General features: G+C 37.8%; 1 protein-coding gene across 4 annotated transcripts in view; it reads right to left on the reverse strand.

The window, feature by feature from the left end:
* Positions 1-19,386, reverse strand: part of PRUNE2 (prune homolog 2 with BCH domain) — a 124,537-nt gene that overhangs the window by 81,947 nt on the left and 23,204 nt on the right. For all 4 annotated transcript variants that reach the window (XM_087926742.1, XM_087926744.1, XM_087926743.1 and 1 more), the window contains exons 2-4: positions 13,249-13,353; positions 12,254-12,456; positions 10,188-10,339 (exon numbers count right to left, since the gene is read on the reverse strand). In XM_087926742.1, coding sequence (XP_087782868.1) covers positions 10,188-10,339; positions 12,254-12,456; positions 13,249-13,353 — 460 coding nt within the window. The remainder of the gene's footprint in view (positions 1-10,187; positions 10,340-12,253; positions 12,457-13,248; positions 13,354-19,386) is intronic.

Genomic DNA, 19,386 nt, shown 5'->3' on the forward strand with positions numbered 1-19,386 from the left:
AGACATGACCACGGACCAGAAGCCGCACTGCAGCTGCATCACTACCCACTTCAAACCCCTCTGAGCTATACATGAAGCAAACTGACACCCACCATGAAGATGCAGCACGACCACAAACTCGAAGCCAAACAGCAGGATCACAGCTCACCAGCCCAAATCCCCCAGCAACTAAGACTAACCTGAGCACAACCAAGCCCCCATCGGAACAGAACACACCTCCAGCCAATCAGAACATGGCCAACCCCACAACCAATCAGAACACTGCCAAACCCCCAACCAATGAGAACACACCCCCACCCAATCAGAACACAGCCAAGCCCCCACCCAATCAAGTCACACCCCCACTAGCAGTTAAAAGGAAGAAGCAGCTGCAAGCTCAAATTACTCCGAGAAGCACAGAGCCGAAGACAGAAGCCTGAAGATGATGAATGAGACTTCATCGAAACGTTGCCTAGATACTTCCAATCTTACGCGGGAGAAAACCCGAATAACCAAAGATCCACATACTAATACCCGCGAGAACCTCAGAAAACATGTATGTATGTATGTATGTATGTATGTATGTATGTATGCATGCATGCATGCATACATACATTATATATCTGTTCCTACAAATTATCTTCTAATCACAAAGAAATCATCCTTTGCTTTTAATTTGGAAAAGTGTATATTTCTTGCCACAGTTCTTAAGTGAATCATTGAAGTTGTTAAGTTAGTAACACAGTTGTTAGGGGAATCTAGCTTTCCCATTGACTTTGCTTGTCAGGAGATTGCTAAAGGTGTTCACATGATCCTAGCATACTGTAACCATCATAAATACTATACATGCCAGGTGCCAAGCATCTGGATTTTGATCACATGACCATGGAGATGCTGCAACAGTTGTAAGTATGAAAAATGGTCATAAGAAACATTTTTTCAATTTATATTTAGTAATATAAAATATCTACACATGCCTAAAAGGAATTGCTTGATAATATTATAGTAATAGTGCTGGGCTGTGCTGAAAAATAAACGGAAAAAAACCCTTAAAGCTGCTTAATAATTATCCTTCCTTCTAAGTGAAGTAAAAGTATTTCCCAAAGCGTAATTTCCCCATCTACTGTATAATGTTATTAAAGTAATTTTTTCAAATAAGAATACAGCAACATATATTAATGGATGACATTAAAAAGCCAAGGGACATTTTTGAAGGTTAAATACCTGTATATATGTATTATTTATTTATTAAATTTGTTGGCTGCTTAGCTCCAAAATGTCTCTAAATGGATTAACCTTTGAACCGCTAAGAACTTTTGCATATTAATTGTTTCAGATTCTCCATAATACCATGATAAAAGCCAGACTTTTCACCCATAAGAATATTTATGACAGATCAGGTTATTTTGCTACCTACCAAGTTTCATATTTTCCAGGCAGCAGTTTCCTTGATAAAACTTGATTTATTTATTTATTTTATAACATTTGTACGCTGCTCATCTCGCATAAGTGACTCTTTTGTCATCATTCACTGTTTACTTATTTTAACTTATACAGCTTTTATACTTTGCACACTATCCAGCTGTAAATTTCTGTAGTTTAATTTCTATTCATGTTTGAAAAAATACATCCTCTTCATACTTTCATGATAGAAGATAGATACATGTACAAGATGGTACATTAGTGTACCATGAATGAATGGATGGATGGATAAATTAGATATTGTTTATGTGCTTGATAAGTTCTGTAGAGAAGAACCAAAATTAACCATCTCTCATCCCTGTTCAAATCACCTGCTATTTTCCATACAGAGAGAAACCAACAATACCATACAGAAAAGAAATGATATGTAAACTATTTAAAGATTTGAAATGGCAGTAGGCCATATTTTTTGCTCTAGCCAAGGACAAATTTTAGGCAAATTTAATGTTGAATTCTTTTCAATCCATTATCCATCTACTCCCAGCAAACAAATAGTACATATAATGCTATAATAATATAGCTCTGCCCGTCAATGACTTTTTTGCAAAAATTGTAGAATCTCAATATAGATATCATGTGTAGTTTGATTTTTCAGGCAACGCTACTGGATCATCAGCTCATAATTATAGATATTGTTCTTCTGACAGGATTGTACAACATGATTGAGATATGTAATATACTATATATACTTATATATATAAAAGTAGTCCTCGATCTACAACAGTTCATTTAGTGACAGTTCAAATTTAAAACAAAACTGAAAAAGTGACTTGTGACAGTTTTTTTACACTTATGACCATTGCAACATCCCCATGGTCATATGATCAAAATTCAAATGCTTGGCAACTGGCTCATATTTATAATGGTTGCAGTGCCAAGATCATGTAATCATTTTTTGCCACCTTCTGACAAGTAAAGTCAATTGAAAAACCAGATTCACTTAACAACCATGTTACTAACCTAACAACTGCAGTCATTCTCTTCACAATTGTTGCAAGAAAAGTAATAAAATGGAGTCGTAAAATTCACTTAGTAACTGTCTCACTTAGCAACAAAAATTCTGGGTTCAATTGTGATCATAAGTCTCAATTGCAGCACCCTCCAGATATTTTTGGACTACAGTTCCCTACCTCAATACATTTGGAGGAAACCAAGTTAGAGAATACCTTGTAAGAAATGATCACCATTAGAAGCATTTCCATATTCATCAGAAACAAACACAGAAAATTGTAAGTATTCCAAAAAGAAAACCATAATCAGAAATTGCACTTTCTGAAGTTACCAAACAATTATAAAATGTAGCTGAACACTAAATTGGTTGCACTAATAGCAGTTTTGCTATGTCTATAATATGCACAATATTGCCCAAGTTTTTGAATGATGCCATAGTGGTCATAAATAAGGGTGGTATCATATCAACTGGTCTCTAAGTAATTACAAATATAAAGAAGTCTGAGATGCTATGGTTATCATTGTTTACGAATGCACATTGATGTCCAAATTTGCTTCAGACAGCCTAAACTAGCTTACAGATCAAAAGGCCAAAATTATCCCTCTATTGGATAATAGCAATAGCACTTAGACTTAAATACAGCTGTACAGCCCTCTCTAAGAGGTTTACAGAGTAACATATTGTCCCCAACAATCTGGGTCCTCAGTTTAGTGACCTCAGAAGGATGGAAGGCTGAGTCAACATTGAGCCCAAGAGACTCAAACAGCCAAATTGCAGGCAGCAGGCAGTCAGCAGAAGTAGCTTGCAGTACTGCATTCTAACCACTGCATCAACACGGCTCTTAATGTTCTTAGAAATGTTCTAAGAAAAAAGAAAAAGTACATAATATCAAATAGTTTAAACTATCAGATCCAAATTACCAAGTAAAACAACCAAGGCTCATTACTTTAGAATTAAAGCTGGCAAGAATATGTGCACTGATTTGTGAGCTTAATTGTACATAAAAAAGAAGATAGAGAAGACTGTGCTTCAATACAGCCTTGGTGGTACCATGATTTAATTAATTTTATTTTAATGTATTGCTTGTCAACACAATGTAATTATGTAACTGACAGTGAGCAATAATTGGACACCAGCTTTTGCCAAGTCAGTTGAGAATGTCAGTTAAGATGAGACATAAATTCTTGGGCTAGGTAACTTTTTGGCTGGATATTTGCTGTTCCATCAGGCAGCAGAGAGGAATGCAAAGAAGCACCCAAACTTACTTGTTCTACTCCTCTCTTATTTAACCAGCCACGTGGTTGCTTTACTGCTACCTTCTGCCACTCTCCCTTTCCAGCCCAAATCCTTTGCTTCAGGGGGACTTAGAAAAAGATATTTAGGTCAGGAAAGGCAGAAAGAAAGACAACCATTGTCATAGTGGGAAAGTATTGTTGTTAGTAGGCAAACAAGGAAGGTAGGAGTGAGTTGAGCAGCAGATGGAAAGAGCTTTAGGCAAGGCAGGTTCTCCTACCTCTAGCAGAAATAGAAGAGGAATAGAAATTAGAGTCTAATGGATTTGTAATCGTAAGTCTTTTGTTGTTTAATTGTTCCACTACAAGTAAGGTGCAGGGGGAGGAACAAATATTATTACCTATCATGTGAGCACAATATAGATTGAATACAATAATGTGCAGTATTTCAAATCTCAGTAATAGGTAATAAAACAGCCTAATCTGCCATCGCATAGGTCATCCCCAAAAAAGTGTGAGTATGTGTTTAAAATTCAAGAGTTATAGAGAAAACTCAACTGCATTAGCCAGATTGAGTCCTCTAAGAGACCGCATAGCTAGAGGCTAACAAAAATATAGATGGAACCTGTTTGATCACATCCACCAAGTTGTACTAACCCAAGTTCAACTTCCTAGAAAAACTTATAGAAGCCCAAAAGCAATAGTTGAAAGACATCAACCTCTCCTGGTTTGTTTGGTTTTTTTGCCATAAAAAAAAAGATCAGGACTGAATGGGTCTGGATTTGGGGGCTTCTGTTCCTGGGATGATGTCATCTTTGATTCTAGATGGGGTTGCACTGCCCCTTATAGTCCTATTATGCATCTTGGGAGTTCTTCTCAACTCATGAGACCTGTTCAAAGAGCAGGTAGCAGTCATGCCAAGGAAGGCTTTGCACAGCTTTGTGTAGCATCAGCTGTGCATGTTCCTAGATTGGGAGACTTTGCTCACAGTCACTCATACTCTGGTCATCTTCCAGAGTGTGAGTGGGGACTATTGTCACGCCGTCTACATGCTTCCACCCTTGAAAAGTATCCAGACGCTTCAACTAGAATGGCACACATTACACCCCTGCTCCATGAATTGCATTAAATTGCTAATTTATTTCTGGGTTCAAGTCTTGGTTTTGATCTTTACAGTCTTTCAAGGCCTAGGCCAGGTTATTTGAGGGACTGCCCCTTCCAAATTACATCTACCCATCCCATCAAATCCAGCAGAAGGGGAATGTTGCAAATCCTGTTTGCTAAAAAGCTACATCTGGCCCCAGACTTTTCTGTGGACTTTTCTGCAAAAGTGCCCTCCTTATGGATCAGTCTGGAATCATTCCAGTTAACTTTTCACACCCTTGAAGACTTGGGGCTTGGGGGCTCCAAGATCACACTCCATCTGTCACTTTCTCCTTGCCTTTTTAAATTGTAATATTAAATTTTAATTGATTTTTTTATATTATTACTTTTTTAATTATTGTTAATCACCCAGAGTCACATGGGCAGCAAATATGAATGAATGAATAAATATATAAGTAAAATTCCACCATGGAATTTTGGTACCTTACAGACTATATTATCAGCATGCCCGGTGAATTTGACTGACAATCACAGAGCAATTCTAGTTATTAATGTCTTTATAGAATAGCAAAAAAAAACAAAACATTATCCTCACTAATTGCATCTGCAGATAATCACCCAGCAACCCTCTTTAAGGTGAGCCGTCTCCTCTTAGGGAAGGAAGAGATTGAGGTCCACCTGAAGGGGCACGCTGAGGAATTTATGGATTTTCTGGAAGACAAAATTGCTTGACTTCATTCCCAGTTTGATGCCGGCATGGTTGCTGATCTGGTGGAAGCTTCTGAGGCAGGTTCTTGCCCTGTTATCTGGGAACGGTTTGACCCTGTTGTTCCTGAGGAAGTGGACAGGATCCTAGGGAGTATGCGCGTGAGCACCTGTATTTAAACCCATGTCCCTCCTGGCTTGTGAAAGCTTCCCAGGAGGTGACAGGCGGGTGGACTCTGGCGGTGATTAATGCTTCTCTACAGGAGGGGACGGTGCCCCAGTACTTTAAGGAGGCTGTGGTCCACCCTCTTCTTAAGAAGCCATCGCTGGACTCTATCCAGTTGGATAATTTCTGACCTGTTTCCAAGCTTCCCTTTTTGGGGAAGGTTGTTGAGAAAGTGGTCGCACAGCAGCTCCAGAGGTTTCTGGATGAAACAGATTATTTCGACCCCTACCAGTCAGCATTCAGGCCTGGATTTGGGACAGAAACAGCTTTGGATGCACTTTTGGATGATCTCTGGAGTGAGCGGGATGGGGGTAATGCATCCATCCTTCCTCTACTTGACCTCTCAGTGGCTTTTGATACCATTGACCATGGGATTCTCCTAGGACGGCTTCAGGGGATGGGAGTGGGAGGCTTTGTGCTGTCTTGGTTCACTTCCTTCCTCTGCAGCCGCTCTCAGTCAGTGTTGATAGGAGGGGAGAGATCCAACCCACTGCTTTAGGGGGTTCCGCAGGGCTCGGTACTGTCTCTGCTCCTGTTCAACATTTATATGAAACCACTGGGTGAGATCATCCGTCACCATGGACTGAGGTATTACCAATATGCTGATGATACTCAGCTGTATGTCTTGGCCTGTGGTGAGTTAAGTGTTGCTGTGCCTGGAGGCTGTTAGGGGCTGGATGGGGAACAACGGCTTGAAACTAAACCCGTGCAAGACCAAGTGGCTCTGGGTCTGGGGTTTGTTGGTTCAGAATTACCACCTTTAGTCTTGGGCTGGCACTATCCCAAACAGACCCTGTGCGTAATCTAGGGGTTTTCCTGGACTCATGACTCCTGTTCGAAGAGCAGGTGGCAGTCGTGACCAGGAGGGCCTTTGCGCAACTGCGGGTTGTGCACCAGTTACGCCCTTACCTGGATCAGTGGTCCCTACTCACAGTCACTCATGCTCTGGTCACTTCCCGTCTTGATTATTGCAACACACTCTACATGGGACTGCCCTTGAAGATCATCTGGAAGCTCCAGTTGGTGCAAAATGCAGCTGCCCACATGGTTTTACACAGACCCCAGTGTGCACATGTATCACCTCTCCTGCAGGAGCTGCTTTGGCTGCCAATTTGCTTCCGGATACAATTCAAGATGCTGGTTGTCACCTTTAAAGCCCTTCATGGCTTGGGTCCGCGTTATCTGAGGAAACATCTCTTGCCAGTGACATTAGAGCGAGGAGGCAGGGAATGCTGCAGGTCCTACCCCTGAGGGAGATACACCTGGTGGGTGTAGAAGAAGGGACTTCTCTGTGGTGGCTCCATCTCTCTGGAACATCATTCCCCCAGAGATTAGAATGCCCCCCTCATTAATACTATTCCGAAAGGCACTGAAGACCTGGTTTTGCCAGCGGGCCTGGGGAACCCAGAGAGGGATGGAACCCATCAAATGGCTAGTGTGATCCACTGTTGTCAGGGTGGAGGGGGAGTTGGTTTTGTTTTGTTTTTTGTTTTCCCAAATTTTGTTCTATTGTACTTTACTAATTTATTTGATTCTTATTGTTTTTGTTTTTATTTTTTGTTTTAAATATGATTTTACATTGTGTAAGCCTCCTTGAGTCACCATGGGCAATATAAATAAAATAAATAAATAAATAAAACAAATAACAAAACTGAAAATATACTTGTTTTTATTTCACATTCTCAAAATACCAAAAATCTTAAATTCTTTTTTTTTTAACTATCATGTGCACTTTCTGTTTCATGTCTGCTTTCTCAGGAATGACTCCCACACATTTTTCTTTAACAATTCCATGACCCACAGATGTGATCTTGTTTCAAAGCTTAGATTCTCGGTTGTCCATCTGGTTTTTTATAACCATATAGAAAAAGTTAAAAACCTTTTGAATCTGTTTCATAGTTTGTCTTCCCAAACTCCTTAAAAACATTTAAACAAATATATTCAATACAAGCTGCTAAAAAATTAATACAATCTCTGTCATATTATTTGACAACTCATTTTTGAGTTTGTCATTTTTGTTCTATAGTTTATTTCTACTGTAATATTTTCCTGGTTTAAATTTGTTTTATTTATGTTACAATCTGTTTACCTTGTGGCATCCTTTATGGCCTTATATAAATAAACAGAAAAGAATGCAATGGCTCAAGATACTTGACAATCAGTTACCAAATTATATCCTTGACAGCTGGCCGCAGCCAAAAATGTAATGATTCAGCAATTTAATGGGTCTTGAGTTTGGCAAGAGTTCCCCAGTAGCTACTTCTGGGGAAATAAGATGATACAGGTTCAGATCTCTGGCAGGTTTTCTAATTGTTTGCTTCTGGCATAAATCCAAACCTGGAGCAGAGCTCAAGTAACAGCAGAGCCTGTCTTGAAGTACAGTGAATCTTGAGGCAGTTTTGCTCAAGTCTACTGGGAAGAATTAATTTATTATGTAGATGGAGAATTGGCAAGAGTGTCAGTGAAAAGCAGAGCTTTAAACATATTTTAAACATGAAACTTACCTCACATAATAATTACCTCTGCAAATATAGTATTGGATTATTTTCTTAATTTACAGCACTGCTTGTAATAATGACAGACAAGCCCCATCTCTATGCTTATTTTTCTGAATCTTACTGATTTATATATTTATTTTTGTGAAGGTAAATTGTGTAGGCAGAGAAAAAATGTCCATTTTTCCTAGTTCTATTTATTTATTTGATTACATTACTTCCTGTCTCTGTTGCAATTTCAGCACTGCTCTTCTTCTCTATCACAGCTTGTTCAATTTCTTAAAATGATTTAGCCCAATAGTAATCATACAGTGCATGTAATTATGCTATTCTCTGTGACAAATCAAATTTAGCAACTCCTGAACAAAAATATTTTCAAATTGAAGGCAAAGTTTTCAGAATAAGTTAAACAATTCCTTGGCTTCCTTTTTACCTTCCGTGCCTCTAATTTTCCGGAGAAAAAGTATCTTGCAGGGCTGATAAAATTATGGCAATTATTATGACTATATTCTTAGTCCTTCTGTATTTGCTTTTCAGTAATGTTCTTCTCACACTTCTTTTTTAAAAGCTAAGTTTTTCAAATAAAAAAGCCACACACAACTAGGCACCACATAAATACGATACATAGAATAGCCCAAAGCACACATTCTGTTAGAGAGAAGTTCCCTGAGGATGGGTTCTAGCACAAGTTCCGAAAGTTCGGAAGATTAAACCTCTGGTCCCAATGATTGATCCAGACTGGATCCTGCAACGGTATCCTGGAACACCTATATTCACCTTCATTTGCTACATTTTTCACTTATTCTTCTCTATGCTTCTGAAACTAATGATTATTTCATTTGTTACAGAATTGGCCCAACTTTATCGTCTTCACGTATTGATTTATTTTTTCCAGTTATATAATCTACATGTCTGATGGACACCTACATCATCACCATACAGAAACACTTTTGCCAATTTTGCTGATATCTCTCTGCCAATTCTACCTAAATTGGGAACACAATGCATAGACAATAATATTATAAGCAGCATAGAGGAAAATTTTAATTTGTAATCTTGAGTGGGAAGAATAGAATGGGTAACAATTTACACCATTCTTCCAAAGTTAGATCAGTTTCATCAAACTCCTTAACTTTGCTTATTTCAACCTTCAGAAATGTTCTGGTTACTTAATTCATAACAGCAGAAAGCTAACATAGCATTCTATAATATTTCAATGGTTAATCGAAGTATAACAGTATGTCTTTACATATTAAAGAAATTCTGCATCACCACAAGTTGTCAGAATGGAATGCCAGACAAATTTGGACAATCTATCTATTCAAAGGCATCATGCATATGTTGTCGACTTACAACCAATCTGTTACAACAGCACTGGAAAAAGTGACTAATAACCAGTCTTTGCACTTACAATTGTTGCAGCATTTCCATGGTTATGTGATCAAAATCCAGGCATCTGAAAACTGGCATGTATTTATAAGTTATGTGATCACCACTTGTGACTTTCCCAGCTACCTTCCATCAAGCAAACTCAATGGGGGAACAGCATTAACTTAATGATGGTATGATTCACTTAACAACTGCACTGATTTGCTTAACAATCACAGCAAAAAATATCATAAAATTGGGCACTTAATAACTGCTTTGTTTACGGATAGAAATTCTGGTTCTGACTGTGGTCATAAGTTTAGAACAATCTACATTATACTTCTTATGGCATTAATCCCACTTATATCAAAAATAGTGCTATATGAGAGAGACTTTGGTTCTTACATGCATCTGCCTTCACAAAACACTGGTATCTAACAATACAACTAATGCTCCAGCCATCCTACTTTTAATATTCCGCATAACATGTAACAAACACTTCTCACCCTGCTTGTTTCTCACAACTTCCTGTGGTTTTTAAAAGGATTGTTAACAAAAGAATGGATCATAGTCTCACTGCATGAGTGGATCCAGAAACACACCATTAAACTTTTCAATTTTTAACATAAAGACCAATCTCTCACCTCTGAGAAGATGAGCCAATGGCTGAGTGATTAACTCTGGTGCCTTTCGGAGAAGTTCTTTTGCTACAAGACAGGAAGCAGAATCTAACAACTCATTTTTCTCTTTGGGGATGATGACTTTGACAACAGCTGATTCTAAATTTTTATCTTCACTATAAAAGAAAAATGTTAAAAGTCGCTATTATTTCATTTTCATATATTGCTCATTATTTCATTTGTGTATTTCATTTGTGGTGAACTCATAGTTTTCCAGTTTCTAGTCTGGTATTTTAACCACTACACCAAACTGGCTCTTAATATAACACTGGATTTAATATCATCATCATTCTAACCATTGTCTATCCACTGCAGGATGAAGGCCCCTTCCACATGTTTCCAACCAATATGGTCCTGAGTTTTCCTTTGCCAGTTGGGCGTGCAATACTTGCTGGTGTCGTTGCTCCATGTTGTTTTTGGTCTCTTTTGTGGATGATTTTTATCAAGGGGAGATTTAATCTAAACATAGTTAAGGAATGTTGCTTTGAAATAAGAAATGAATCTACCATGATATATTAATAATTCCTTTATATTATCACTTGTGCATATGAAACCAATGATAGCCAAGAGCATGAAAAGAACACCATAAATTTATCTGACTGCTTCCATCTTGATGATATTATATATGCTAACAACATACCCCAGCCAAGCTGTGATAGGAATGACTTAAGCATGCAAGACTTTTGTTGGATAAAAATCTGTTTTTCTTACACTGATGAAAAGCACCTCTTTTAAGGCTGTAGCAATTATAAGCCATGGGGCATTGCTGAGAGGGGGGATATTTTTGATTTTTTGCTTTACACAGAATCAACCCCTGAATTTAGCTAATGATGGCATATAAATACACCTTGCAACTAGGAGCTGTAAAAACATTAAAAGAAATGTGTTTCACAAGAAATTCACCCCCCACCCCCCCCACACACTCTATCTACAGTACTCCAAGGATATATTTACACTAGCATTTCAATAGGGAGACGTAAGAATTTCCAAGATTACTCCAGTCCTATTTGTAGTTTAGTTTCTAAACGACAACTTCCAACATTTTTCACCACCTGTCATTTGGGTGGGATTGTTGGGAGTTTTAGTTTGCAGCACTTGAAGAACATATATTTATTGCCCATATATAAAATAACTGTGGCACAAGTGTTTCTTGTGATGAAATTCCCGTCCCCTTCTAAAAGCAGTCCCTTGCTAGTAGTACAAATTTGAAAGAATGAATTTCAAAACTGAGACAGTAAAGAAGAGACATGATAGATAGTCTGTCCTTCTCTTCTCATCCACCCATGGAAAAAGTGGGAGAGGAAAACGTGTGGAAGATGAGGCAAAATCCTGTCTACACCAATCATGCAAAGAATATCCTGTTACAAATTAGTACACTTTTTGTGTGAAAACTTAGTAAAAACTGGAAGGACATGTTCCCTTAAAGGAGATTCCAGGTTCAGATAAGGTATTTTCCCCGCAAAACCTACAGTAGGAAAGAGAAATATTGAACTCTGCTTCTACCATTAATCTCAGAGTTACTATCTTTCTCCTTTTGCTGATATCATTTTTATGAACCTGGCATTTAACATAGTTTGCACACCTAATTCCAACTGGTGTCATGCATCACTTAAATAATGCCTAATATATTCCTTAAACAGAGGCAAGACTCTATAGATAGAGGTAAGTGGATAAGACTTGAGTAAATTATCTTCAACTCCAAACACGAACTGCCTAAATGTATGTAGCAAATGATTGTTGTGAGTGTTGTGTTCCCAAACATTTCATTGTTCTTTTAATATTATAAAAATTTATAAATATCAGTGAAGCAAAATCTTCAAAATAAAGTAACCAGTAATTTATCCAAGAATAAGATAAACTATAAAGAAAGAGGATTTCTAGAAGTAGCTATACATGAAGCAGTTTATGGAGATTCTCTGTCATCAGGGTCATACATCCAGTTTGAAAAATCATCTTTGGGATGTACATGAATCTGTTCAAGCAGGGTTTGCTAGTAATAATAACGATGAATAAAGAATTCAGGATGATACCTTGTCAATGTGCTGCTGTGAACTAGCGTAAGAAGCAATTTCCCTTCGCTGTTCAGTTGGTATAAATTGATTTCATCACGGAAGATGTGGAGAGACTCTGGGATATTCAGCTTTTCCAAAATAAATCTAGTTTCCGGGTGGTAGCAGATTTCTCTTCTTGATATATTCAGTACTGGCAAACATACGATGTTAGATGGACTGACCTACATCAAGAGAATTCCTGGAAATTAGAAAGCACTCCAATAGTGAGGATAACAATTTCATAATGAACTGACACCACACCCTGGACCAAATTTGCACTTCTATGAAAAATGTTTGATTCCTTGGGAAATTTTTCACTGCAATTTTGTAGGTGACATTTTTTCCAGCCTAGAAATAGATGAAGTGGAATCGATATTATGCAAGCATCTTCATGAATAAAAACAGTGTAGGTTTATTATGATAATTTGCTATAAATGCACAGAATAGACATATCATGGTAAATTATGGTTTATTTTAAATAAGATTTATTGAACAAACCCTAGTGATCTGGTTCATGCATATATCTATGGGCCAAACCCAAAGGCTCAAAAGAAATACTATGCCAGTCCTGGGAGATCAGTTTTGACACGGCAAATTCCTTTTCAGTTACAGTATATAGTTAATGGAAGGAATAGGGAAAAAAACTTACCTGCATCCACCTGCATCCAAAAACAATGCAGCTTTACTTAGTGGATATGTCTAGATAAGCAAAACAAATCTCCATCCAACAAATATTTTAAGTATAAAAACAGTTTATAAGGAAAACTATATGGAAGAGTCAGAATAGAACTCTAGATTTAGAAATATTTTTTGATAACTGTGCTATAGTTGTTAGACAAATATCAGAGATTAAAACAAATAGCCTTGCAATGGTTCAGGGTCATTAAATCAGTTTTGCTATGATATAAATGATTAATATTTATATGATAATGGAGTTACAATGATTGAACTATAATGACATACAAAATATTTACCTTTTCAAGATAGTAGGCATAAGCTAAAGCAGAAATAAGTGAATCCAAATCACAGGATTTCTTTCCAAGGACTACATGTACTTTATCCAAATGTTTACTGCGACTCTAAAACAAAAGTCAATTTTAAGTGGTTAAGGAATGGAGACATACATTATATCTTGAAACAGTAAAAACAACAATAACCCAAAACCAGGGGTGGGATTCTACCGGTTCTGTACACCTCTGTAGAACCGGTAGTTCTGAAGAGCAGCAGACAGAGGGCATACATAGAACCAGTTCTATGTCTGCTGCTATTTTGGCCCACCCACCCACCTAGGCTCTTACCTGACCTTTATTTCCTGCTTTTTCAGCTGCAGCTGCTTTGTGCAACACAGCTGTGGTTGAAAAAGCAAGGAAAAAGGGCTTTTCCAACCACTGCGCACTTGCACGCAGCGCTGCTCAGCTGTCCAGGTAGCTCAGCAGGTCATAAATTGCACTCACGTGACTCGTGCTGACTTGTGCATGCACACGCGACGCAGAGCAACAGAACTAGTAATCCCCATCCCTGCCCCAAACTATTGGATAGTAGCAAGCCATCCTTGCTGCTTGGTACATATGAGACTAGAAAGGATATAACAAAGTGGAAGCCCAGCTCAAATGTTAGAGAAGCAGTAGTTCTATCTATGTGAACAAGCAAAGGACATAGAACAATCTTTATTAGGCTCACAGACCAGCACAGAACTAGCAAAAATAATCCAACCATCCCTAAAGCCTCTCTCTTCTTTTTTTATGTCAAGGACTTATCATGTCTGTTTCTAGTTCTAAACAGACTATAATTCCTCATTATAGCAGGACCTTGTTACTCATCATTAATTGGTTCTGGGAGGTGTAATGACTACCAAAAACTATGGATACTGAACACATTTTTACTATAAGGAATAATGTAGTGAACCACAAGGCAGCTGGCACTGACAACTTTTAACTTGTGCATTGAGAACCAAACAAACAAGTAGTACCAGGACAAAATTTTAATGTCAAAATGCATTGAGTACCAAATTTATGAGTTTCAAAGCAGTTGAGTGCCAAGATTTCCCCATGCACAGGCCACCATGGTTTGTTAAACATCTAGCTATTGGAGAGATGAAGAGCAGGGGTCAATTGCCCACATAAAATAAAGTAGTTCAGGACAAATTAAGAATGTACAGTGGGCACAGAATATGGCCAGTTCTATAAGGAATGGTTAATAAATGTATGAAACATTAATCCTGATTGGTTGTGTGAAACACAGGAATATGTCAGGTATTTTAATTTTTGTTATCTGAATAAATAGTTACTTATTTCTTCTCAATATTCCTTATTTTTAGATAACTATTTAATATTCCACTTCCAGACTTTTGTTCAATTACTTTTATTCTCAACTTTCTCTTTCTTAAATTATTTATATTTTTATTCACCAACAAACTCTTCAATAACTTCTTCTTGGTGTGGAGTGAGAGAGAAAAATAAGTGCTGCTCTTGATTTTATATATGCATGAGTACTTACTATCTCACAGAGACTTCTCCCTCTGATTATACTCACACCCATAAATATTTTTGCATATTGCATTAACATTACTTGGTAAATGTGTGACTTAAATGAATTAAACTAAGAAGAGGAAGTCCATGTAGACAGACCAAATCATAAAATATTACAACAGATGGACAGGGTGACCTTGCCTTGAAGCAAACTAAACAGATTTAGAAGAAAACATTAAGTATAATGATTAGTGGTTCAAAACATAGTGGTGATGTTGAAAGACCTACCATAAAGAAAAAAAGCACATCCATTCCTAACTATTTTAAATTCTCTATAAAAAATAAGAGAGAAATCTGTCTGTTCACTGTATTACAACTGCAGCTTCATGCGTACCTTTGTAAAGATGTAAAAAATATTATTAATATCTCATTTTCTATGAAAAAAGAAGTAATATTAGAAATCAGGTTGTTCAACTACAAGATCAAAATAATGCAGTTGTTAAAATGTGATCAAAGACAAATGCTGATGAGACATCAAACAATATCATTTTAAAAATTAAATGTACTTATTCTTTGATTTAATAAAGCAAAATAAAATGTGATGATAGAAATGCTGTAATAAATTGATTATACAGTACTTATTTCTGTACACTGTAAGCATATCTGGTTAACAGTTTCTCCCAGAGATAAGAAATATTAAGTATATCTATTGCCAAAATATACCAATGTCTAATAATTCTTTATAACATTTGTCAATAAATTACACAAAATATGATAGCAAGGCAATCCACCATCTCTGTACACTTATATAAAGCAAGAACTAGTTCTTCTACTGATAACCATACAGAGGGTGCAAAATTACTTTGGCATAACAAAATCCACTAAAATATCTAGCACCACTCTTATCTCATCTTCTCTGGAATTCTTCACGTTAGCATCTACATTTTCAGGTTTTTAAATTGTGAAATTAGTTCAAGTTTTCAAAAATAAAATATAATTAATTTTGGAGAATAATTTATTTTTCAGCAGGTTTAACTTAGAAGCATAACATCTTAAACCACCTGGAATCACTTCAGAAATGGTATTCAGCAGGTTCTGAGCAGTTCTGGAGAACCAGTAATGGAAATTTTGAGTAGTTCGGAGAACTAGCAAATACTATCTCTGACTAGAGATTTTACAGTATCCTTTCCCTGCCACAGCCACCAAGCCATGCCACAGAACTGGTAGTATAAAAATTTTTGAATCCCACCACTGAATCACTTGTGTGTGAGTAGGGGGAATATACTAATTTATTAAATAAATAAAGAGATAAAATATCTCCTAGAACCATTCCCATTGCCCATACCTAGTTCATCTTGAAATGCCTTAGTTTCTGCAATGAGATAAATGGAATACATACCCAAATGAATGCAAAGTGAATATTTACTCATATAAATGTATGAGTTCTATTAAGATCTAAACAAAAAAAATTGAAAGTGACAAAACCCAGACTGTTGCTTTGTCTTTATCTGATTATAAAACAAAGACATTACTGCAATTATCTCATAAATCTTTTATAAACCAAATAATCCTGTAATGTGTGCATATTTTCTTTTAATACACTCCACTCAATTCTCTTTTCAGCAGCTAGTAATACCATCCCATCAAGATCCAATAAAGAACAAAAACTGTTTGTGTCATACTGCCCAGATTATATTTTTCTTCCTCCTCAGAAATTGTACTCCCTAAAATTTCCATTCTATCTTGTTTCCCAACATAGCATTCCCATTTCCTGCCTGCCTATGTCAAACAGCAAACATTACAAGAAATTTACAATGCCTTTCAAAAATAATACAGTTGCATGCACTTACATAAAAGTGCATACAGTAGAAACAGTATTTATATTTGCAAATGGAAAGCAGTCAGCTCAAGCTTCTGGGAAAATCTTAAAGTGATACGTCCTCAAGGCGCCTCCCTGGCTATAGATTTCTGACTGCAGACAAGTATTGGTTGCCTGAGGGAGAAATAGCTGTAAAAACAAGGAGAGGAATAGAAGAATTCAGAGATTGGAAAAATATGTGGAGATTGTTAGTGTAAAAAAAAAAAGATTAGCCTAAAGAAACAGGAAAGTGTCAGTGGAAAAAATCATGATTGTCCCATCTTGTCTTTCTTTTATATAAGAGGAAGAGAAGGAGAAATTATTTCAGACTTAAAAGATTATAGCCTATATCTACAGAGTACTAATATTTCTTGCAATGTCTGTTTCCTCATTTGACCTATCTCAAAATTGTTGCCATGGGGTGAATGGGGTATATTGAATCAGCAAAATGCAAAAGAGAAGGGTGGAAAAGAAATGTGACTGTTGGCAAGTCCTTCAGGGATCATACTCTCACAGTGAAACAGCCTCACCCACTTTAAGCTATTTACTAAATTGTTGTTGTACCTACACACATTTTTCTTAAATTTCTTGGTGCAGTTTTTGTTCTTTATTGGATTTTGATCAAGGTTTGCTCTACAGAAGACAGCAAGAAAAGCAATCAATTCACATAGATAACAGTGGAGCAGCTGTGTGATGACCCATGGTGGGATACAAAACAAACAGTCACAGAAAACAGGTGAAGCCCCTTTTATGCCTTCACTTTGCTTCCAAGCTCCGAATATCCTTGACAGAAGACAAAAAACTCCCACACAAACAGTTACAAGAAGAAGGAAAAAAGCAACACAAACCAGGCATGATAAGGGCTGGAGGATGTCCAGAGATAACACACACTGGGAAGGACGCCAAACTCAGAGAGGAACCATAAACTAGAAATATTTCCACGCTTTGTTTCCAGCATTCTCCTGTATGCAGGTCTCTTATTCACTTGTCACAGCTGCAGCCCATGAAGAGGATCAAGGCCGTCTCCTCCTGAGTAGACCACGTCTCTCCCTTATCCTCTCCTCCCTGCTTGCCCTAGGATGGATAGGGGATGGGCTTGGGTCCTCCTCTGACTGCTCAGCCGGCCTCTGCCCTTCCCCAGCCTCCTCCACAACCTCCACAGCCATACTTCCACTCCCTGTTGACTGTTCCTCCTCTCCCTCAGAGTCAGTCTCCACCAGGGGCATGACAGGTTGAATATTTTCTTCAAGCCTTCCTCAATTAATCAGTAAGATGTTGCATTCCACATTAGTACAGCCTTTTCAAACTTGGAAGATTGCCAACTGAATATAAACATTCTTATAATAGATGCAATCACCAAGTGCCAGCTTTTAGAGATAGGCCAGGTCAGCAAACAGACAGTTCAAGAACACAGAAATGTATTATCGCAGAGCATAATAACAGAATCTTGAAAGTCAAAGAAGTTTCTTTCTGTCCCTTCTTATACAAAATAAGGACTTTTCTCTTTCTCATGCTTCTTCCTTTCCTTGCTTTAACTGCACTCCTTCAAAGTATCTACACACTCCTCTAAAGCAGACCTACACAACGTGTGTCAAGCAGCTATGTGCAGCCTTCAATAATTTTTGAAAACTCAATCAATCCACTGCTGCCAAATGTCACAATTGCAGAAGATCTGCTACCATTGCCTAGGCTACCCATGTATAAAATAACTGTAGCCCGATAGTTTCTTATGATGAAAATCCTGTCCCCTTCTAGAAGCAGTCTTGCTAGTAGCACAAATTTGAAATAATGAATTTCAGAACTGAGATAGTAGAGAAGATACAACTATACAACTACCTCCACCCTGAAAGACATGCTGCAAAGCACCTCCAGTGTTTCCAGTTCTCACCAACACCAACACTGCCAGCAACATTGCTATTGTCTCTCCACAAGGAGTGGGATTCAATTTTTTTAACAACAGGTTCTGTGGGCGTGGCTTAGTTGGTGGTCATGGCTTGGTGGTCATGTGACTGGCTGGGCATGGCCAACTCAATATCACTCACATCGAGGCACGCATCTCCTTGTCTGGCCTCTTGTGACTGTGGGGATGCTGCAACAGTCGTAAGTGTGAAAAATGTTCATAAGTCACCTTTTTCAGTGCCATTGTAATTTGAATAATCACTCCACACAAGCAAAGTACCAGCAAAGGAGGGGAAAAATACTCCAGAGACGTTCCTGAGACAGGAAGTCTAATCCTGCCAAGAATATAATAATGGTTAACAGAGAGGCAGTTTCTTTAAGCAACACTAGAATGTTTCCTTCCTGCCTTCCTTACAGAATTAGGCCAGTAATTTCTTCTAACAACCAGTTCTCTAAACTGCTTAGAATGTTAACAACCGATTCTAGCAAATAGGTGCGAACCTGTAAAATCCCACCCCTGCTGTCCACTACCTCTGAATAACTGATTGGCATGCCAACTCTTCTTTTGTGGTCAGTAAATATTTTAATGTAGCAATGTAACTGTCATGTTCTTGTTGGAGTCCAATTCTGAGAGGGAGATTGAGCACCTGACAGGGAGTGGGAGTGTGGATCCAGTAGCTGTGGAAGAAACAGGGGAAGGGCACAGTCTGGCTGGGCATTCAGAGGAAGACCCAGGGCTATCTCCTATTCATCCTAGAGCATTCAGGGAGGAATGGAGAAGGGAGCAACATGGCTTACAGGAGAGGAAAGAGCCCTGATCCCCTTCATGGGCTGCAGCTGGGAAGACTGTTTAAAAGGGCAAACTGTGCATGGCAAAGTTGCTGGAA

This window comes from Pseudonaja textilis, chromosome 2, assembly GCF_049901715.1.
Source record: "Pseudonaja textilis isolate UNSWEBS1 chromosome 2, rPseTex1.2, whole genome shotgun sequence".
Classification (NCBI taxonomy): Eukaryota; Metazoa; Chordata; class Lepidosauria; order Squamata; family Elapidae; genus Pseudonaja; species Pseudonaja textilis.